Genomic DNA, 24,194 nt, shown 5'->3' with positions numbered 1-24,194 from the left:
TAGTGCTCATCCCAAGGGTGTTTGTCGTGGTGGGCCCCCTGCTGGCAGGGCTGGAAAGCTCTTTCAGGGTGTAATAGTGGCACAGCAGGTCTATAGATGGCACATATTTTGCAGTCTACTGTTTCAAAGGGGCAGATCAATTAAAAAGACCCTACACTGTATTTGGCTTTGTTTCTACAGTCTCCCTGCACTCTTAAGTGCTACACTATGGGAGAGTACACCACTGTGTCAAAGATGTGTCAGGAAGAGGACATAAACACATGTTGAAGAATATTGGTATATAAATATCCTCAGATTTAAGGAACTTTACAAGGTGTTGTACCAACTGAGTATTTATCTTCCTAAAATAGCCTACATGAAAAAAAATGCATAGGGAAAAGGGAAAGGAGGGATACTTTCTAGGATTTAGAGGGGAATGGTGGAGGACACCTTGAAGACTGTCCTTGCACTACGACAACACATCAAAGTTTCCATATTGATTTACTAATCCTACATCTTTTTACAATCTTTAAAAAGTCTTTGGAATGTTTAAACATCACTAACAAGGAACAACCAATTAAAACAAAGTTGTGCTCATTAAAGTACATTTTACATTCCTCGGTATACTTCTGTAAAAGGACTGCAATTTTGCTTTTGTGCTTTTAGTCACTGAGTGGTTTGCAATGACAGCTCATGGTCAGTAGAGTGCAGTATACCCTGCACAATGCACAGACTGAACTGATTGAAGGTTAGCATGCTTTTAATGCCTTACTGATTTGAGATTTTGTTGAGAATCTTGTTTGAATTTTCTTTCATACACATTAATATTGTGTACATTTTCTCCTACAGTATTGTGATCTACAAAAACTGTCAGAGCTGTGGTTTAGGTAAACAATAGACGTTATTGTACATTTCTTTGATCCACATAAATAATGGCAGTAAATGTTGGCATGTGCAAAGGCCTTTTCCTCCATCATTCCCATCAGACTTTGTGCTGGTCCCAAGTCACTGGGACACACTATACAAGTATTCACCAATACAGTGTAATGCATTAGACATTTCATAATGAAACATTCATATATTATCTACACACTCATACAGGACCCTTCTATGCACCTAGAGGGATATCAGCACAACTGTATAGATTCTCTCTCAATAATGTAGATACTTTCTCTAAAAATAAACTGGGATGGTGTGTTTAGTCTGTCCAGACAGACTTTTTTTTAAAGAATTCTTTCTGCATTAAATTGACTGAAAAAGGGAAGGTTCCCATTGGCAAACTGACTGAAATACTGTATGTCAAAGAATAGCGGAAGTAAAGTAACGTTGTACTTTTTGAAGCTCTCAGAGGGATGACTCGTACTGCAGGAGTTCATACAGAAGCGGGCCATCTCTGTACCTGATGCCCACTGCATTAGGGCTTATGAACTGGAGAACATTTATGGTCCTGCGCAGGCGCCGATCCACAAAGTGTGCATCCCAGGCGGGATAACGCTTTCTGGGCATGTCTATTTTGATGAGGGGGCCTTCAGGCCTGATGGGCCGCCCCGCAGCGTCTACTGGTTCTGTGGAGCGCACCTGGAACACAGGAAGGCAAGTGTCCGTGGCAGTTTCATCCAGCTCCTCCTGGTCTGCAGTCAGGCCCCGAGTGGGAGTGGCCTGGGACCCTCGAGGACCTGGAGTAGGCGCCATTGGTTCTGCCTCTGGAGGCAGTGGGAGACCCCATAAGAGCTCAGCACAGCAGGAGCTGGCCAGCACCCTCAGGCGCGGGCCCATAGGGTGCAGGACACTGTAATAGAGCACCATGCAGACCACACCTGAGGCAAAGCACAGGAAAACGCCGCAGAGGGCGAGGGAGGCATACGCGTCTGTAGTGACTGGGTCCCGATAGGCATACCACAGACAGCTGAGGAGAGTGTTCTCCAACAGTACCACGGTGTAGTAGGCCACCATCCGGTAGCGGGTCCGGCCCTCTCTCACATTAAACCAGCAGAACACATAGACCACACCGACCACCATGTTGAACAACACCTCCTCCCACTTGGACATGCAGAAGTCAGTGCCACCATGGATGACCCAGAAAGCCATGGCACACCAGTGGAGCACCACAAAAATGCCAAAGTAGATGTGGAAAACTGAGGCGAAAAGGGCAAAGGAGAGCACCCGTGAGAAGATGGTGAAGAGGCGCCATAAAAGGTGGACCAGGGCACCGCGGTAACTCATGCTCTTCTTGTCATCACGGGAATCACGCAGGAGTTTGTGGTATGAGGCTAGCACCCAGGCTAAAGACAGAAGGGAGGACAGGATAGACATACCTGCAAAAAGATTTGAAACAGTTAACAAAGAATAATCCCCTTTACTATTCTACTTACTGTACACCAATGCACCAGTGACACTTATAATAGTAGAGACAGCAAATGTGTCAGTGGCTGAACCTGCTCTATGAAAAATGATGGTGGGTGATGTGGATTATCTGCAGAACTGCAGTGTGCCTCCTCTCAAAAATGTATTGATGGAAATTCTACAGATACACAGAGGTCTATTTTTAAAACTGAGTTTGTTTTCAGTTCTAAATATTTTCAGTGCGAGGAACAGGATAGTACACTTGATTTGATGCAATAGTGTTAAATGAGCCGCAGGTCTTTTTTTTTATTTTGAAGGCGGTCCTACTTAAACTTTCTTTTGGTGCACTATATAACTTTTCTGGTGGGGTTTCCACCACCTGCTTGTCTTCATAGAAATGTTATAGTTTTGTTTACAATGTTCCACAGTATGGCATTAAACTAACCTATTTTGCATTATTTTTTATGGCTATTTTTATTGATCAAAAACCCTGCATTATTACTGCCTGGTCGCATCTTCATAGAGCTGATCTATGACTTGGCCTGGTGGCGTCTCCATGACGATACTTAAGTTACATGCCATGTTGTGGAAGATTCTAAACAAAGTAATAACATTTCTATAGAAAGAAGCAGATGATGCGCAGATATTGTACATTTCTTTGATCCACAATGCACCTTTACATGTGGGCTCTGATTTTATAAACTTTTTCTATCTGCTGTCTGCTTTAGTTGTGGTTATTTATTTATATATATATGTTTTTCTAAATATTTTCTTAACATTCCTGAAGCACAGGTATAGTATAGGGTACGGATCTGCTTACATTGCAGCCCCTCAGCCTGGTTGCTCTGGATCATGATGCAGAGCTGCAGCACCAGTTGGGGGGCACTCTCTAGGAAGGTCTCAAGCAGCCGTAGCATGTTCACGTCCGCATACTCGTACATCATGGCCAGGTAGAAGCGCCGCTGGTTCTCCTTCTGTCTATGCGTCTGTATGCCCAGGTACATGGTCCGGATGTATCTGTGAAGGCATGAAATAAGGATTGTCATGATGTATATGTATATCTGTTACACAATTATAAAATATATCAGGAGACTCAATATAGTTAAAAGAAAAAGCAACTTTGTACAAAACTTCAGTTACTTACACAGCTATATGGTATGGTAACCTGTTTATTTCCATTTTCACATACATCTTAGATTCAAGATGTTTTAGAAAGATAACTGAACAAATGACTGTAATATAAACCTTTATGAAACATTTTTACTCTTCCTCATCAGAACTAAAGGACACATAATGTATAGATTGTCCAAAGTGAACCACATGCCATGCTGAGCAACAGAAGCTCTAAAATAGGAACAATACTGCATACATCTACTACTTTTGACAACTACAACTGCTGTCTTTGTAATCCCTCAGTCGTCCAGGTCTGAGCCATAGTAAAAGGCAAAAGTAAACTCTCTCAACTGGACAAAAAGTTTAAAGAGTGAAGATGCTGCTCATCAAAGCTGCTTCTTTAGTTCTGGTCAGATTGCTGGTGGACACTGCCTTATATCATTCTAAAGGGAGGAGCTAACTATACCGGAACTGGAAACAGCTGTTGTTTACAGTTTCTGAATGTAGGCTAGGTCTATTGAGCTACACTAAATGTGCACTGTGCTTGGGACATACTTATTCATACACCCCTTAAGGGGTGTTTTTTTACACCCATTAAGGGGTGTATGAATTACTATTGGCATCCTGGCTAGTTGTATTATTCTCTTTGTTTCCTTTGTTTTCTGTGTGTCTGAGGATGGAGTTATATATGGGGGACAGGTGATGTTATGGTGCGTTCACACCGGGGCGTCAAGAACGTGTTGGACACCTCTAGTTGGACGCCTTTGCATTTGATGGCAGACGCCTCCGACGCGCCTCTTGGATGCTCTGGATGCCAGAGCGTCCGTTGTGGTCCTCGAGTGCCTTTGGATGTTTTGTTTTCCCTGTGTCTTTGTGAACGATGCAGCCCAGGTTGAGCGAGTGGCTTTAGTGTATTTATTACATAAAACCCATCAGTGGAGGCAATCGGCTCTGCGGTGTGTCTGGGTCCATGACTAGCCTTTAAACTAGCCGGTACGCTTTGTCACTGGAGTGTAGTCTCTGACGCTGTGTGTTGAACGCCAAAAAGTTCAGCTTTTTCAACTTTTGGATGTGCGAACAGAGCGTTTGATGCCTGAACGCTCAAGACACGGCGCGTCAATGCCACTTTGCATGTAAACTCGACGCCCCTGACGCCCGGTGTGAATGCACCATAGGCCCTCATTCCTGTTCAAGGAAGGCTTGTCTTTCCTATCAAAAACTGCTTCTTTAACTCCCTTCTCAAACCATTTCTTTTCTCTGGCAAAGATCTGTACCTCACTATCTTCAAAGGAGTGGTTAGTGGCTTTCACAGATTTTGCTTTTGGCTTTTACTAACTACAACTACTACAGAAACTACAACAATTATCATTACCAGAACTAAAGCAACATCTACTACCATCATAAGAAATCACTTCTCTAAACCAATTGATTGAGTCAGCACTAATGACCCATCTGCATGTACCAAAAAGCTTCACCTTTAATGAAGCACCAGGAAACATGTTACAGTTGATCTTGTTTGCTTTACACAGCCTCACCCTCTGGAGCAGTAGTGACGTGTGAGCTGCTAACTCTGCCTATGGAGTATTGGACAGTGGTAGCAGGGTCTCTGTGTGCTGGATTGGGCTGGCTGAGTGGTCAAATAAATCCTGGGCTTGATGGGAAAGCAGTCAAGCGAGGACAATAGTGTAGCGTAGACAGAAATAGACTAGACACACTGTAGCTCTCCTGGCCAAAAAACACTATAAAGGCCATGGATCACAACACAGCACGTCAGATTAGGGCTCTTTTCAACATTTTTGGTGTCTCTATAAACTTTAAAATGCAGTTGATAAAAATATATAGAAATGTTGGAAATGTTTAAAAAGGGTGAACAATTTGGTTAAAAAAAATATCCAATTGCGATTGTGACTTGGCTTTAAATAATGACTCAAATACACATGAACTGACAAACAGTATTTTTGTGTTTGTGGAGGAAATTATGATACTTCAAATACTGCAGCCTTTGCGAGTTGCTAATTGCATCCATTCAAATTGCAATTTTGATTCGATTACGTTGAAGCCCTAGTTTAAAGTTTAAAGTTATGCGTGATTAGTTTGAGATCTGCGTTTTTGCCAATTCAAACACATCATTAAACTTTCATGCGCATCAATTTTTCATGTAGTGCAAATGCAGAACTTTTTTTGTTTTTTTGTTTTTTTTCTTGGAGGGGCATCTGATATAAAACTTGTGGGTTAACAGTTACCATCAATACTTTACTGGTGCCTACAAGTGCATGGCAAAATTTTATTCTTGAATCTATACATTGGCAAGTATGGATAGAGAGATGGTTGGCATGACACAGAGAAGGAAGTATATTCTTTGTTTTTATGATTCCTGATGGAAATAAGTACCAAAGCAAAGATGGGCAATGATTTTGTCATGGTGTGTCACTGGAATGAGTCTAGACGTTATTTTGACAGTAGAATTGGTAGTAAGTGAAAAGAGTGTCAGGGTTCACTGTTTTAAAGTTGGATATTGAATATGTCAAGTTGAATGTTGGTAGTGGTTACAATTTGGAGTTTGCAAAAGCTACATAATACCAAAACTGTACTACTTAGAAAAGTTCAGATCGAAGGCAGATGTTTTGTTTTTTCCCATTTTGTTCTTTCTGTATTATCTTCTGTCTTGGGACAGGGAAAATGGGATGAACATACTTTTGGTCTGTAAGGATGTTCATTGTATATAGAGGTAAAAGCTGGCATTCGGTGACATTTTCAACTGAACTGGTAAATGTCACGTGGAACAAGTGGACCCCTTCTGTACTAATGACATGCCACAGAGAGCCGCGAGGGTCCTTTGTCAGCGTCGGCTACGTCCCGTTAGTGTGTGTGTCCCACCGATACATCCCAGTGATCCGCAGTACTCAATCACCAACAGTAATCCTGAGGCCTTCATGGCTTCCTCACTGCGACAGGCTAAAAGATGATAGGGAGAAGGGAAATGTTTAATAGTTTATATAAGGGAAGTTGCAGATGCAATGGGTTCCTCTTTTCTCAATTAGAAAAAAATCAAGACAAAAAAAAAATATTGCTGTCACATAGTTACATTTCTATTTCAATTTTGATATTACAATGGTAATATTTATATAGCGCTTTTAAACCTTCAAGTGCTTTACATTAAGGAACCACTCACCCATTCACACACATGTGATGTTAATGGCTAGAGCAGGATCTGAACCATTTTACCATTTTGTCTTATTCTAGTTTATATCAAGACCATTTAAAACTTTTCAGAAATTTCAGTCTTTTCTTTTTTTTTCTACAGTATTGATACTTCTACTACTATGCATCAATGTACATGTAAATTAACAACATAATTATGATGTTATCACTATCTGGTGATTAGAGAATAATCTTATGTCCTGACACTACATTGTACATCAACAAGTCACCAAAAGGATCATAGATTCTTGTTGACTTTAAGATAAGATAAGATATGCCTTTATTAGTCCCACAGTGGGGAAATTCCAGTATTGCACCGCACAGTTAAAGAAGAGAAGGAAAATGGTACATGCAATAAAACAAGATAATAGATAAATAGCTTAAAATAATTAAAAAATAGACTTAAAAATAAAGTAAAAATAGACTCTAATGTAAAATCTCCATAATACACTAAGAAGCTAACTCAACTTGTAATGGGAGGATATTATCTGTGCATGTCAGTGATTAGGACAAGATTAATTTCTGGGGTTATAATTTAAACAATAAGATAATTTTAACCTCTGAACAAAATTATTATTATTAAATGTTACCTTTAGAAAGCATACAACTGGGTTATAATGCAATTTACTCGGTGTAGTGAATTGGCAGATGACATAGTTAATGTTCTTTTTCCAAGTCACAGACAAACTTGGGCCATTCAGTATTCTCAGTTTTTTATTAACATTTGTGTTGGTCAGCACAAATTTGGGTTTTCTCAGCTGTCAGAACAATCTCCTCTCACTCCATCTCTTCTTCTACATACTTCGGGCTCAGGCTCATCACAGAGCTGTGATGCGCTAAGCTTAACACTCCCACTGTGCCTACATTGCCGTAGTAACACTATCTCTAAATAACCACATACACACTACTGTAGAAACTATACTACGCCTGTGTGTAGGTACCAGGGAATTCCTAGCACTGCCCTCCCTCACAACACTTAAGCTTGCTTCCCTTTTAGCTCTGTAGCTCCAAACGCTAAGCTTCTCATGAATTATTTGTGCTTGGATCATAGCTTTGACTCATGGCTCATTAAGCAGCGGTGTACACATGGTCTAACAGCCTGAGCAGGGTCGTGTTCCCAGGCCAGCCTTCTGCCCAGGACAGACGCACAGCTACTGTACTGCCACATTTGAGACCAACTGAGGATATGACAAATGTTTGGCAATACTTTTGTAAAACAAAAGTACTTTGAAAGCAAAGAAGTCAACAGGGAAGCAAAACGTATAATTGTTGCATTTCCTTTTGGCTAACAAGGAGATTCAAGAAGCCATACAACATGTGTCTGTGTGGTCATACTATTCTTTGACCAATGATTCATGTTAAGCACCATAATTCTAATCCATGAGTGGGAGTTTGCCTGATTATGTTGAATATAGACGTATATTAGTCACTGATGCCTTGATCATAAAGTATTACAATCCCTCTATATAATTTGTATGTGAAATTGACACATTTTGAGTAATACCGAGCAAGCGATACTGAAAATGAACCACAAATAATGAATCTCTTAGCGCTGTCAAAAAGCCATCTTACATATTTCCATTTCCATAACCTTATTAGCCCCCTTGGCATGAGGTTAAACAACACTGGTTAAACTGGATGACAGATTAAATGAAAATCTACACAAAAACAAATGTTGATAACAAACAAAGGTAACTATTCAGGAGTATAGCCTGTGTTCTCTACATCATGCTTTTGGCACACTCTAGGGGCCAGTCTTACATTTAGATCAGTTCATAAACTGATTCATAAAACACATGTTTGTAGAGATGGTAACAACAAGTGGAGCAGAGCCCAGCGGCAGGAGAGTGGGACAGTGAACTCTGGTACAGCCCGGGGGTTAGAATGGGGTGCATCCAGCCACACTAACTCCTAACCTGGATCACTACAAGAAACAACGTTGTGACTACCAATGTGGCCCTGTCTCCTTTATCACTTTAATATTCTATTTCTGCCTTCTCTCAGCAGCATATTACATAGTGTATTTATCTTCTTGTTTCTGACTCTCCTGCTTCTTAAGTAATCTCCATAATTGTTTATAGGTGTAGTGTGGGAAAGGGCTAGCAGAAGCACACATAGTGGCTAGCAGAGGTTTATCATTGTGAAGTTGATCTGTGAAATACATTATTATTCATCATTTGAGGGTGACTGTAAAACTAGAAGTGATAATAAGGTAAATCAAATGTGTAGATTTAATTTTTTTAGGAAAAAGGCCAAATTAAAGACATTTCTCAAAATTGAATCCTATGAGCTTTTAGCCTTGTTATGATGTTCCCTCCTCAAAAACATACCTGGAGTTGTGTTTTGTCTTGTTCACACATATTTGAGTAATCCTGGTTTATTAGTCGGTCTGCATCATGTGATGTGATGTAGTTTTCAAGTTAACATCTATCTTTTACTTTTTGTTCAGTAAAGATGGCAATTTCAGGGCTGAAATGATCCAAAAGATTCTAGTGAAGGTGTATGGAGTTTATAACACAGTGGAGCACTTAATTTATTACCATATGACATCACAAGGTGGAACAGAGTGTTATTAGTTTGAGAGAATAACTCAGCCTAAATATGCAGAGTTTGTGTGTTAAATATGTGAATGAAACAAAACATAACTCCAGATATGTTTTTGATGAGGAAACAACATAATAACATAGATCAGAAAATAGCGTAATATGGGCCCTTTAATGATAGAATCCAACAACTTTTTGTCCAGTTGAAAGATTTAACTTTGGGTTTTATAATAGAATCCAACTATTATTTACATAGCCATCTTTAATAGATGCAATGAACAACCAGAAGCATTTTCTTCCAAATATTTACTGTTTTGTTCTAGTATAACTTTAGACTGTTCAGAGGTTATTAGTGGAATGGCTATCGGCAGCACATGTTTAGCATCTTGCTCAAAGGAACATAATTCAAAATATAGTCACAGCTCTTCCCCAGTGATATCGATGTCGTAGTTCATCACTATACACTGTTGAAAGTAGCAGTCATGGTAAAAAACTTTATTCATGGTCTACATGGATGAGTAGTTCAAGTATGATTCACATTCAACAATGCTTCTTTGAGTCTTAAGACATTTCAATGTTTATTTATAAGGGACTATCTGATAGACTGCCTGAATACCTCAATTATTGAGCATAGATGTGGGAACTTTTAATACAAGAGCTCATGACTGTATAAGTCTAAAAACTGTCTGCACCAGAACTGAAATCAAATGGTAAAAAAAAAAGAAGCAAAAATGGAATAATCTGGTAACAAACATTTATAATCACACTTGCACCTGTTTTTAATGATTTCCATGCACTTATGTACTTATTTGTTTTATGTGCATTTTTTTTTCTTTTCTGTATTTTAACAGGGCACCCATGAAAATGAGTGTTCTCACTGGGCTCTCCCTGTATGAATAAAGATAAATCAAATCAAAATACAAAAATATGTCTTTAATAAATATAACAATAAAAAACAATACATAGAAGAATATGTATATTTTCATTACAAATCATTACTAGGCAATGTGAGTGAGTCTTACAATATCAGGGGATTGATCTGTCTACCTCAGGGTCTGCTGTATGTGAGTTATATCGTGTAGCCATCGTTGGACCTGTCAGTTCCCTGTGCAATATGCTGTGTGAGCTGAAGGCACTGATGAGAAACACAGTGTTGTCTCCACTGTCATTCTCCGCAGTGTGCTGGTTAACCACCTCTGACGGGTTGACTAAATATTAGCTTCAGATTCACTCTTCAAACAACACGCAGCTGCCTCATGGAGCTTCAGCAGATAATAACAAGAAATTCCTAAATAGATTAGTAATTAATTAATGAATTTGTGAATATGGCTGAGACAAGTCTAGGCCACTTAATGGACCAACTGCAGACAGGTGTTGCGCTGCAATCGGTTAACAGACATGCACATTTGTAGCCTCTGATACACTATGATATTTCACCATGGCTCAAATCTGTTTAGCGAGATTAAAATAGACTAAAGATTTTGAACTTTAAATTTCAAGCAGCGACAACATAAAATGTATGTATTGAATCCTCAAATAAACAAATCAAACAACAGTCTGGACTTAAGTCAACAATAGCTAATAAATGGACTTGATATTGTTATTCTTTGCCTATAGCTGCTCCTGTGACTTGGCCCTGGGCAAGAGAAAGAAGGGAAATGGATAGTGACCAGAAATGCATGAGAGAAAACTTTTGCAGTGCAGCTAGCGAAAATTAAAATAGAAAGAATAGCATGTACCTTTCATTCAAAGTTATCTAACTAATAAATGCCCATAAGCTAGTCCCACCCCTTCAGCTTCTCCACAGTTACTCATACTGACTGGCATCTCCAGCTCTGGTTGGATCTTTCACATCCTTACACACAGTGAACTCTGACATGTACATCATCTTCTGGCATTTCCACCGCAGTCATCTTATCTGTCGCCATTAGCAACCGTCTTCAGGTAAGCCAGCCAGCTCATTGAACTGTGGTCATGTGACACAAATCATTAACATCCCAAGAGCAAAAGAGAGAGAGATACATAGATAGAGAGAGAGCGAGGAAATGAAAGTGTTGATTTGTAAAAGATAAGTGTCTTCTTGATTCAAGATTATAAGATGCCTTTGGTTATAATGGATGGTGGTGAAGAAAAGATGTAGATATGGTGTCAGCACTAAAGAGAAGGGATGGTCCAGAGCTTTCAGGCTTATATTGATCAGTAAGAAGAACTATCAACAGCAATAGCAATGTCTGCACAGGCAAGACTTGAAACCTTGAGCCATTCAAGTAAATGGAAATATCACATGTATAAAGTGCTTTTCTACCTTCAAGGTGCTTTACATCAAGAAACCACTCATCCATTCACACACACATTCATACACCAGTGTGTGTAGACACCAGGGGCAAGGCATGGGTAAAGTGTCTTGTGCCAATGACACTTGAACTATTTTTACTATACTTTCATTATACTTATGCAATTATGAACTTGAATTTCTAGGTGTAGTCAGGGGCTGGAGGGTGTCCAGTTTGGGAACCACAGGATCTTATCTCTGCTATTTGTATATGATGTTGTCCTGATGGCTTTATTGAACCAGGACCTGCAGCATGTGCTGCCAAGTGTAAAGCCAAGTGTAAAGCGGCTGGGATGAGAATCAGCTCCTCCCAATCCAAAGCCATAGTTCTCGACCAGAAAAAGATGGCTTGCCTCAGTTGGAGGAGTTCAAGTATCTCGGGGTCTTGTTCACGAGACACATCACACATCACTGCAGCATCTGCAGTGATGTAGTCACTGTGTCAGACTGTTTTGGTAAAGAAGGAGCTGATTTCCTACCCTTACCTATCTTCGTGAGCTTTGGGTAATGGCCGAAAGGACAAACTGTTGAAATTCCCCCCACAGGGGGGCCGCGCTCTCCCTTAAAGATAGGGTAAGGAGCTCAGTCACACGGGAACACACTGGAGGATCTATGTCTATTGGCTGGCCTAGGAATGCCTTGGGATACCCCTGAAGAGTTGGAGCAAGTGTGCGCGGAAAGGAAAGTCTGGACCTCCCTATTCCTACTGGTGCCTACGCAGCCCAGATAAAGAGAAAGAAAATGGGTGGAAATGGAATTATGAACTTAACTGTTTACAGACAGTAACAGCATTTGTTGGAATTATAATAGTTTTACATTGTTATAAGAAGTGGTATGATAACATGTGATATTACTTTAGTTCCATTGTTCCAATCTTCAAGTTCAAGAGGCAATAAAACATTTAGAACTGTGATTTTTTATGTTTAATTACATTCCTCAACAGTAAGAACATTAACTCCACTTCATCCCCAGTACAGCCTTCTGTTGAATTTTTAAACACACAAGACGCCTGCTGCTTGCTTTTGTCAGTTACCATGCTCAAATAACACACAATTTTGTCATGCTGTAACCTTTTAGTGCTTCCCAATTGCTTTTTATAGACAAACACCCCAAGCACCCGCAGAGAAACCTTTCCAGTGTTTCATGCCGCAAGAGAAAGGGCCAGATTATGTGCGGATTAAGAAGAAAAGACTTGACCCAGTTGTATTTGACGAGAGCACAAGACCAAAAAGAGCCATGTTGAGGCTGGCTCTGGTGCTGGAGAGTGGCTTAGAGCACTTAAGACGGTAATTAGCTCGGCTGGGTGAGGAGCTAATGTTGAATTACTGCTGATTAAAAGATGATATAAAGTCACAAGGATTTTGCAATGCAGTAGTGGAATGAGATATATGTTATTTGAAACCTTTTTTGAAAACTTTACTTTCCACATATAGGGAAATTTGTCCACAGAAATCATAATATTGAGAGACAGAGAGATCATACAAGGCCGCCAAGTCAGCCACGGTTTCGGTCTGATAATCGTACCTAGAACCTTGAAGTAATAGTGCCAGTGACCGCTACTAGAAGAAGGAAAATGTAAAAAAAAAAATACAGCAGGGGAGTGAATAACAGTTAGTCAATGATAGATGGTCAGGTGGTGCATCATTCAAACTCCTCCAAATATTCTACAGAAATGTCAAAAAAAATGATGAAACTGCAGAGATACAACACTTCCTGAAGCAAAGAAGCTGGATTCAAACAGTTGGGGGTAATCATCACGCTCCCATGATACACTGGGGCTATCAATAACCCAGTGTGGTTCGGTGGCATTATGTTTTCCAGCATTCTTGACAACATATAGAGCTAAGTCAGCAGGCAGAACAGAGGGGAGGACAGAGAGGAATAAGACAATAGAGACAAGTGACAGGCGGATGTAGTGATGTAGGAAGTGTTAGAAATCCACACACAAGGAACAAGGGATACTACTTCAACTACTACTATAGATGTTCACTGGAGGAGGCTAGGGGAGAGTGAGACCCGGGAGGTAAACTAATCACCAATGCAATTTTCTGCATCTCTGCCTCCACTCCCCAACTCTTCCCCTCTCTCTCTCCTCTCCCACCTCTCCTTACTATTCCGCTCACACGCACTGTCTCTCGCCCCTCTATCTATCAGACCATACCATTCTACCACCCCCTCACCCTCCTTCTTTGTCTCTTTTTAGTATTGCCCACTGGCTCACCAAAAATGGATCTAACCGCTGTGGCCATCAAAGGCTTCAGCACACAAAATGGTTTTAAGTTGTCATTACTCATATTTTACTAGCGGAATAGTGCGTGGCTCGTCCCCCAAGGTGATCCCATTTTAGGTTTGTGTTTGATATTATAGTGGATTGAAGATTGAAGTGCTCTCTCCGGAGTACCATGTCTGCTTGCTTGCGTGTTTTCTTCCGTTACTGTTTTGCACTGCCTTGATGATGATGATAGATGTACGCGGCAGACATGCAAATAAAGGAGGCGGTACCACTTAGACAACACAGACACCCTCTCTCTCTTTCTTGCACACATGCTTTAGCTCAAGTGTATGTTTGACTATGATCCAGTCAGCCATTGATGTATTAATCTCCATCTATTGGGAATACATGCTGAGAACAGACAGTACAGAAACAGCACAGGAAAGAGGAACTAATTTAACAGAGTGGGAACAGCGGCAATTAAATAATATGCTGAGAGATTAGTGACCTCGGAAATTCAATAGCTACGGTGGATATGGCTAAGAGTAGCAGGGTTACCTAAACCGTAATTATCTGAAATGACCTTTGTTTAGTTAAATTATTTTTAAATCATTTTGTTAATTTTATTTGAAATAGGTGTATCACAAAATCTAATTTTAATGTTGCGATTACTGTGTGAAAAAATGACCAAGAGAATGTGGGAAAAGATGAAATAATATATTCACTGTCTCATAGATCACTGCAGATTTTTCTGCATTTGAATTGTTAATTTGTAATGTAAAGTGCTTTGAGCACCTTGAAGGTGGAAAGTGCTATATAAAAATGTGACCATTTATTATTTACCATTAAATTTTACAGTGCATTCATGTCCTGTGCAAATCTTGAACCTCAACCATGATATTTACAGACACCTTTTAGCACACTTCTGATGGATCAACATAACTGATTCTTTTTTTTCTTTATAGATGTCATTTGCGTTTTTATAGGTAGTAATAATAAGATAAAATGTTGTGTCAACAAACGATTTTATAAGGGGGGAGCTGAGATGGAGACTTATTAGAGTTATTAACTGCTATCCAGCTATCCAAATTTAAAGGTCCTATATTATTATTATTATTATTATTATTATTATTATTATTATTATTATTATTATTATTATTATTATTATTATTATTATTATTATTATTAAAATTGACTCTTGTGAGCTTTTAGTCATAATGCTGCTACCTCCACAAAATATACCTGGAATTGTGACTTGTTTCATTTACAAATGTTTGTGGAATCTTGCATTATTCATCTGTCCACATCTCCAAAGGTCAAAATACTCTATTCCACCTTATGATGTCATGAAGTGCTAGTTAACAACTGGGCTTTATTCCCATAAAGGTATATGAAGTTTAAAAACACGGTGGAGCTCTTCCTGCATGACATCACAAGGTGGAACAGAGTATTTTCTGTTTGAGAAACAGCCTAAATATGCAGGATTTGTGCGTTAAACATGCTTGAATGAACACAACTCCAGGTATGTTTTTAATAAAGAATCAACATTGTAACATGGATAGAGTAGAATAGGCCCTTTAAAGCAAATAATTGTTCTTTTTTTTTCTTTATTTCTTTGTTTATTCAGTTTAACTCTACCAGCTCTTACACACCGCAGGTCCTATCTCTCCTCTTGAGTGCAAAACGTGGCTGTCATGTGCACAATCCCACAGCAGACTTCACACCTCCAAACTGTGTCACTACAGCAGAGCCCCCTGGAGCAGAGCCGCTATAACCTGGGGGGCTTCTATGACAGCTAGCATATGTGACAGCTACAGCTAGACAGACAGATAGATAGACAGACAGATAGACACTGATATAATAGAACTATTATGGGACAGCTCTGTGGGGTGGTGTGAGGTCGCAGACAGGCCTGGTGCAGCAAAAGGGAGTTAGCGATACTGTGGAAAAAATTACTTGGATCCTCTCCAGCGGGAACAAATCTCTTACACAAATATTGACTGCTCTATGAAGAGTATATATTTAAAAGAGTGCAGGTCCCAAGGTATTTTGTCAATCACAAACAATGTACATTTAAAAAAAAAATTATTCTGGTATTATTGCTTTGCCTAGAATACTTTACCCACAGTATGACATTAAATGTACCAATCATTTATTCAAGGTGTTTTATTGTGGAATACACTTGCATTATTTTGTGTGTGTATGTGCTAACCTCTCCACATCCTCGACCTGTAATCTGACGGCATCACTTGCTTGTCCCACTGGAAGATGCTGTATAATATATGCCATAATAACATCTCCATATGTGTCTCCATAGTATGTGTTATAGTGCAATATCAAAGAGACTAAGGCTGATGTGACTGCAGATGGCTGTTGTTAAAATGCAATTACAAGTATTCTAAGTGCATGCCACCAATACTACTCATGCATGCAGTAATTAGCCACTGGAACATGACAGAATTTAAGCCCTAAAGTTAGAAAATGAATGTATACTTTCCTATCTGCTTCTCTTTTGGGATCGAAATAACCTCCTTGACTGCAGGTATGCATTTTGTAAATCCAACAGTTGGGACTGTTACATTTATACTGTAGGTATCTCCACATTATAGCAGGAAAATAAAACACTTGTCTTTGCTTTTAGATGTGTATACTGTGCTGCTATAGGCTGGGGGATGGTCACACAGAGGACACCTGGGAGATTGCGAGACAGAGTCAAATCAATACAAGGATCCTGGGAAGCCTTTCTTTCTGCCACAAATCCATTGAAAAATACCAGCGCTGACACAACCACGCTCCCTGCAGATGTACAGGTCTTAGCAGGCTGGCCTCCGGGACTCCATCGATAAACAGAGGAATAAGAGGAAGAACACAGCTTTTTTCGCTAATACGTGTCATATCAATAACAGTGTGGAGCGAGATAAGAGCGGAGGCCTCGGGGTGAAGACTCACTGATAAAGCACACCTCAGACATGTTTGATGTACAGGCAGCGGTGCACAGAGGATATGCATTCTGTCACACACGGAGCTAATCTTACACATGCCAGAACACAGGCAGCCCCCTGCTATAGCTTTCAAATGATTCAGCTGAGACAAGAGAAGCCATTTCCATCAGCTACTGTATTTCAAATATGCAGAAAATATGCCGTTATTTATCTGCGTAGTCTTGTAATATATAGTGGCTTGTCTTGTACTTCCGCTCTGTTGATAATTTCCAAGTCAACAAATTTTCCCTGTTTGCAAAAAAATATTTACCATATAAAATCTATATAGAAATTTACAATAAAATAGAGAATACAGTACCTGAGCTTATAAGTAATAGTAATTAACAGTGATTAAGACTGGCCCTCACTTTGAGTTCATAGTTTGATTTTCAGTTCATGTCTTTTAAATTATTAATAATGAACAAGAACTATACCCTATATTTACTAAGTCATTGGGGCCGGAGTTGGTTGGTCATGGTCAATCCTTCAGATAACTTGGATCCAGGTAGATCCTTTTACCATTCCATTATAAAATATAAAAACAACATTATTCCTTTCCAGTTACACACGACCCTGTTCCCTCTATATGTAAAATGCCTAGTGAGAGCAGTGATAGTGATAGATCTGGTGTATGGGAGGGAGGCCCTTCACTCTAGGGAGCTGCTAAGTGATGGTAACCAGACTCCAACATGTTGCAGTCTGGAAGTCTCTGATGAATAGGAAGCAGAGAGGGCAGAGCAGTGGGGGAGGAGGAGCAAATCGAGCTGTCTCAGTAATGTACAGCACAGGCACTGAGCCAAGGAGTCCATTTCATTCACAAAACCCACGAGCATGTCTGACGTGAGAGGAAACAACCTGCTGCCAGTCAGCCCTGCATGACAACCCAGTTATCACGATAAATGAATACTACAGCGTTTTGAGTACTTATGGTTAAGGCTGTGGACACAGAAGTCACTTTTAAGGCTGGGACAAGATCTGATGCCATAAGGTTTTCCATGATAAAATTGGCACATGTGGAAAATGATCTTATGGGAAAAAGTGAAAATACCATTTTGAGGCTGTAGATCCAGCACCACAATATCAGCAAAAATATGAAATATTAATTTTAAATGTGAGGGAAATTACATTACCAGTAAAAAGTTTGGACACAAAAGGAAAAAAAAATCCTTTTGAGTTTACTCATTTCTACATACAGAAGACATCAAATATATGATGCAAGATATATAGAATAATGTAGTAAAGAAACATAGTAAAGTTAATAACTCAACACATTTTTTTTTTCAAATCCTCAAAGTGGCCTTTTCTTAATGAGCTTCATAATGAATTTACATGAAATGGTTTCCAGGTGTGCTGCATCAGGGTCAAGAAATGTCAAAAGTGCAAAGCAGTGATCAAAACAAAGGGTGGTTATTTTTAAACGGTTTTACGGTTACTGGTATTCATTCAATTTGCTGTAGTTCAAGTTGTAGTGTCAGTAGTGGCATGGTCTACAACAAATAAATAGCCACATTAAACCAATAACTATTCCTGGAAGTCCCTATACAGCTCAAATCTTACCATATTACATAAAAAACAGCAGAAACCACTACAGCAACAAAAATGTACACACAATAAATATTGAGCCTCAAACTATATAAGTCGATGTAATAATTATCGTGACAGGCCTATGTGGCAGTGTATATTAGAAGTAGAAATAATACTGCAATAAATAGTGTGAAACAGTAGTGATATTTTATTGATCTTAATATGCAAAACACTCCATGTTAATCATATTTCATAAACTTTTTCAGATTATGATCAGTTTTGAGTACTTTTTTGCCTCATCCATTTCTATTGCACTCCACTGAAACAAATACATTAACTGAACTTGTAAGCTAATTTGTTCATCTTTCTTAGGTTACTGTATTCTCTCACAATACAAAAAGCTGGTTTTATGTTTTTCGCAATAAGCATCAGTTCCACATGCAGCGCTGGTGTGGTCCTGACTCGAGGGAAATCTGAGACCGGAGTGTACTTCAGCCTGTCAGCTCATCAGCCTGAGCAGCATACACAATACAGCCATCTGAGAGAAAGAAGAGAGCTTCAACTGTAACGAGCCAAATAGGCAGCATTATGGTTCAGAAATCAATGAACAAGTTGTTATCAATGGTGGAATTTTATTTGTTTATCATTTTTATTTTGGTGAATCTTTTTAATGTAGCTGAAGCACAGACACTTCTCCAGACATACATGTCCTATCCCACCCCAAAGAAACTGAGTTGTACTTCAAAATCAAAATTGTGATCTTGGTTTGAGAAGATTTTTATACACATTTGGCAAATTGCCCACTCTGAAACAAGCATTTATAACCAAGTGACGCAAACCTTGAAGTATTTGTCATTCTGTTTCAGTAATATGAAGAAAGCTTTCCAAATTGCCATTACATTCTGAACCACCACGCACACAAAATGTCCGGCAGCTGCCCCAGTTACAGACATGAAGGTCAGGACAAACAGCACTCTACAAATCGCTTTTAGACTGTAAACCTGAAACATTTATTTAACACATTTCTGTCTGTTTAATTACATGTACAGTGAGGCATAGTCATTTTTTATGTTGAGATTTTGGGTCAATAAATCCATTGACGGGCCTGGTGAATTGCCTCAAAGCAACCCTGTATAAAAATAGTGCCATTAGCAAATCAATAAGTCGAGCACAAGCAGCCGTAGCTCACTTAGCAGCCCACAGTGTCACTTCAGGCACACTTGAGCATTTATTACAGAGCAGCGTGCGGAGAGAGGCTGTCTGTGTGAGGCAAGCATGACAGACAGAAATATGGTGATACGACAACTGGTAAGGGGAAGAGGAAGGGGGGTTGGGAGGGGATTTGGGGAGTTGCAGCAAAAGATGGTGCTTAAAATAATAAAATTCTAGATGCTTTGGTTGCAACAATTAGGTAAAATTGACTTGTAATGTTTTCATAATGCTCTTCTAGCTAACTGAAAAATATTGGTGGAAAAAGCTATGTTGACTCTAGAGTTAAAGCAGACCTGTTATGCAAAATTGACTTTTCAGAGCTTTTAACCTTGTTATAGTTGTTTCCTTGTTTCTTATTTACCCTCTCAAAGCAATCTTTAATAGCTTATTTTCAAGACAGCATGTTGCCAATCAATCCCTGTTTTCCGGCATACATCCACTGCTCTAAATGGTTAAATGGTGATACACATATGATTCAGCGGAGTCATGTAGTAATTTTGGTAGAGATGAAAATAAAAAAATCTGCTACTAGATAATGTGATCTGCAGCTATCCATAGGAGGGGACAACAGCTACACAGCTCTTTGTTGTGATGATGTTTACAACTCCCATTGGGCACTGCAGTTTTCTTCTTTTATTAAGTTATTTTAGATGAATATGGTGAATTAAAACGTGCAAATTATAACATAATGATCCACATGTGTCATAGATTATAACTATATAGCAGACACACAAACAATCAGTCTTCTTTCAAAAGTAATTTAAAGCCCCACATCGCGGAAGACATATTGATCGTTATGTATTTGTAATACAGCTGTCTTGTTCTATGTTGCAATGGTATGGCTCTTCCAGATTTCAACATATTCTGATCTCCTGATGTAAAGTGGTTGAAGTGTCTTGCCCAAGGATACAATAAGAGTGTGAACTGCTTCTGGGCTGTGGACACCGGCTTTGGCAAGGCAAGGCAAGGTAAGTTTATTTGTATAGCACAATTTGTACACAAAGTAATTCAAAGTGCTTTACAGAATAAGAAATCACACAAAGCTCTGCTGCTTAAAAATAATCATATCTACTTTTTAGATATTGTTGTCAAGGTACTACTATATCAAATGTTTAAAAAAGTCTATTTCAGTATTAAGCAAAAGGCTTGATACTCAATATCATAATCATAACAATTAACACAGAAAATGTATATTAGTTCTAATATACAGTAAATCCAGACCATTCTAAAACTATTCTGGAAAGGTCTAATTTTGTCTTTACAATGTGTCAGTAGCAATATTTGTTACTAGTTTTAGTATATTGTGTATTATTTGAGTATTGAATTGTATGTTGTTGTTGTTTTTTTGTTTTTTTTTTGTTTTTTTTTTTGCATTACACAAAATTTTACTTAGATTCTTAGATAATGGAGCTAGACGGATGGATACACAAAGAGTCATCCAAATCAGAAAACATGGGAACATTGTGTGCTGTAGTTTGGAGCTTGACTTTGGCAGTGAGAGAGAGGAGAGGAAGAGCGGGATGAGGAAGAGGAGGTAAAGTAGGACAGAGATGGGTGGGCCTGGCGCTGGAAGGACGTTGCCTCTAATCAGGATTCAGCAGCTGCTATTACTCCAGCACTCTCTCTGGGAGCGCACACAAACCCATAGCCACGCTTTAACATCAAGGCACATCTGAGGCCCCAAATGTTCTGTACCCACAACACTGAAGCAGAATTTAAAGACATTTACAGACTCCGCTCATGCTGTACTAATTCTTTGTAGAAGCAGTGATAATTAATGGCCCCACAGAATAACTTAAATGTACTTTTCTTTCATATTTTCCTATCTTTCAATTGTACAAAAGGTAAATTGTCACTCTAGCACATGGTCAGCATCTGAAATCTTGTTGAAAGGCATCCAACACCACATCCTGCTGAAATATTAAACCCCAAATGGGAAGCGACAGTCAGGGTAAAACTCAGCACTTTGTGAAGAAAAACAGGCTGTCAATACAAGCAGCTTAGAAGAGCAAAAGTTTAAGATGCAAAGATAGACAGGCATCAGAACAGGGAGGATGGGACAAAAGACAAAGGTAGCACTTAAGCAAAACACAACCAAAAAAAGATTATGGGTGTGTTTGTGTGAAATAGGGGTGGGTGATATGGCAAAAAGTTTAATTTACAATTTTGAATCACGATTACATTGAATTGTTTACAGTAGATTTGGGGGGTAACTAAAGCTATCTGCTGCTTCTGACTTCACTCTGACTGGTTTAATCCACCTGTCACTCTGGCTGGTCAAAAAATTGGAACGGGTGTGTCTGAGTTTGAGCAAAAAGCTGAATATGTTATTTTGTATTGTTTGCTATGGTGACAGCGATAAGTTTTCATCACTCTGAACTTATGGATAAGACTGGTGGAGGAAAGTGAAGAAGTGTTTCCTTAATACAGAGACATCCAAATTCCTTATGGTGTAAAACAATCTGGACAAAATAGAAGGAGATGACATTTTTACTCCAAATTAAAATGATACTATTCAGAATTGCCTGTGCCACCATATTCTGAACAAAAATCTGTAGGAAACACAGGGTAAAGTGGTGATGGAAAAGAGGTGAAGGAAGGTGATGGGGTGAATGGCTAAATTTACACTGACAAGGCAGAGACAGCTTTGGAACATACTCACTGTTGTTACAGTGACTTGTTATAGTGTGGTCCACAGACAATGGTGTGACACACAGCCATCTGCTCAGCCTCACACAAGTGTTGTGTGTCAGACACTCCAGAACACTGATGAAATTGGTTTTATTTAGAGGGCTATTTCAGAGAAGTCTTTGGGTCATCAAAACTTGTTTTCAATCTGAGATTATAATTAAGCACGGAATAACTATCGATTTCTTTGGGGGAAGCACAAGAAAGTCCAGGGTTTGTCTTTTTTATTGCAAGAAAATAGCAATAATTGAATAAATCCAAGAAAGATACATTTAATTGTGCAGTACAGTGGATCATATAAGGCAAAGCAATAACATCTTGAATGAAACCAAGCAACTAGTAAGTTTAAGGGTAGGTTAAGATACACTTTATTGTATGGCAAGAAACATGCAAATTCCACACAGAAAGGCCTGGGCACCCCAGGAATCAAACCAGGAGCTTTCTTGATGTGAAACGTGAGTGCTAGCCACTCAGCCACCATGCCATCCATAACATAACTAATGTAAAGAAATTCAAACCACAGGGTGTCAGTAGACAGTGACCTTAAGCTGTTTTATGTTGTTGTTTTTTCCAAGGTCAGTTCAGTATTACTAGACTAGGTCACACCAAAGTTCAATTCAATTCAATTCATTTTATTTTTGTAACGCCCAAAATCACAACAACAGTTGTCTCGAAGGGCGTTCATGTTTTGGTTGATGGGGAAACCGGAGTAACCGGAGGAAACCCATCCAGACACGGGGAGAAACATGCAAAACTCCACACAGAAAGGCCTGGGCGACCCGGGGATCAAACCAAACCTTCTTGCTGTGAGGCATGAGTGTTGTCACTCAGCCACCGTGCTGCCTACACACAAAAACAAACAGGAAAATCAAACAACAGGAAAAATCAGACAAAACAAGAAAAATTGGTCAGGCGAGGAGGAGGGAGGGGGGCGGAGGAGGGCCAGGCGAGGAGGAGGAAGACCAGGCGAGGAGGAGGAAGGCCAGGCGAGGAGGAGGAAGACCAGGCATGGAGAAGGAGGAGGAGAGCCAGGCGAGGAGGAGAGGGAGGTGGGTGGAGGAGGGCCAGGCGGGGAGAAGGAGAGGGTCCAGCTGTCATCGGGGCATCTGAAAGAGTTACACTCCACAGGGGGAGTGGGACAAGGGACAACATGTGAATAGCATTGCTGATGAGAAAATAGGACAAAGCAGAGGATAGTGCTCAGGTTGCCATACTTCCCCCAGCTAGTTATCTCCTACTGCAGCCTATCTTTTCGCGGGTTTTAATGTCACTCCCTAACTCCCTCACTAAGTAACCTGGTCATAAGCTATACCGAAGAGGAAGGTTTTAAGCCTGGTCTTAAATACAGATACTGTGGGGGCCTCTTTAACATCAGCAGGGAGTTGATTCCATAGCACAGGAGCTTGGTAACTGAATGCTCTCCCTCCCACTGTACTTTTGGACACTCTAGGAACCACTAATAATCCTGCATTCTGAGAGCGGAGTGCTCTGTTTGGCTGGTACGGGACAATAGCATCTTGCAGGAAGCCAGTGCAGATATTTTAGTACAGGACTGATGTGGTCTCTTCTTTTAGTTCCTGTTAGGACTCTGGCCGCTGCATTTTGGACCAACTGGAGGCTCCTTATAGTACTTTTGGGGCAGGCGGCGAGCAGAGAATTACAGTAATCAAGTCTGGAAATAACAAATGCATGGATGAGTTTTTCAGCATCGTTTTTAGGTAAAATATTTCTAAATTTAGTTATATTTCGCAGGTGAAAGTATGCGGTTTTACAAGCTAGGTTTATATGGGCTGTGAATGAGAGATTTTGATGAAATAGGACTCCAAGATTTTTTACAGTAGGGCTAGAAGCTATATTCACATTGTCGAGTGAGATTATCTGGTCCGACAAAGAATCTCTTTGACCTTTGGGACCAACGACAATGACCTCTGTTTTTTCAGGATTTAAGAGCAGGTAATTCAAGGTCATCCAGGTTTTGATGTCCTCCACACAGGCACTGAGTTTATCTATTTGATCAGTCTGATTTGGTTTCATTGATAAGTACAGCTGAGTGTCATCAGCATAGC

The 24,194-nt window shown here is 39.6% G+C and overlaps 1 protein-coding gene across 1 annotated transcript in view; it reads right to left on the bottom strand.

Annotated features, from left to right (window-relative positions):
• Positions 1-1,323: 1,323 nt before the first annotated feature.
• xkr6b (XK, Kell blood group complex subunit-related family, member 6b) overlaps positions 1,324-24,194 on the bottom strand; it is a 44,589-nt gene continuing 21,718 nt past the window's right edge. Inside the window, exons 2-3 of the mRNA XM_033991064.2 lie at positions 3,143-3,339; positions 1,324-2,294 (exon numbers count right to left, since the gene is read on the bottom strand). Of these exons, the coding sequence (XP_033846955.1) occupies positions 1,324-2,294; positions 3,143-3,339 (1,168 nt within the window). The remainder of the gene's footprint in view (positions 2,295-3,142; positions 3,340-24,194) is intronic.

The sequence above is a fragment of the Periophthalmus magnuspinnatus genome, chromosome 24, assembly GCF_009829125.3.
Source record: "Periophthalmus magnuspinnatus isolate fPerMag1 chromosome 24, fPerMag1.2.pri, whole genome shotgun sequence".
NCBI classification, from domain to species: domain Eukaryota; kingdom Metazoa; phylum Chordata; class Actinopteri; order Gobiiformes; family Gobiidae; genus Periophthalmus; species Periophthalmus magnuspinnatus.
The sequence above is the reverse complement of the archived record's forward strand: the minus strand, read 5'-3'. Positions and strand labels throughout refer to the sequence as shown.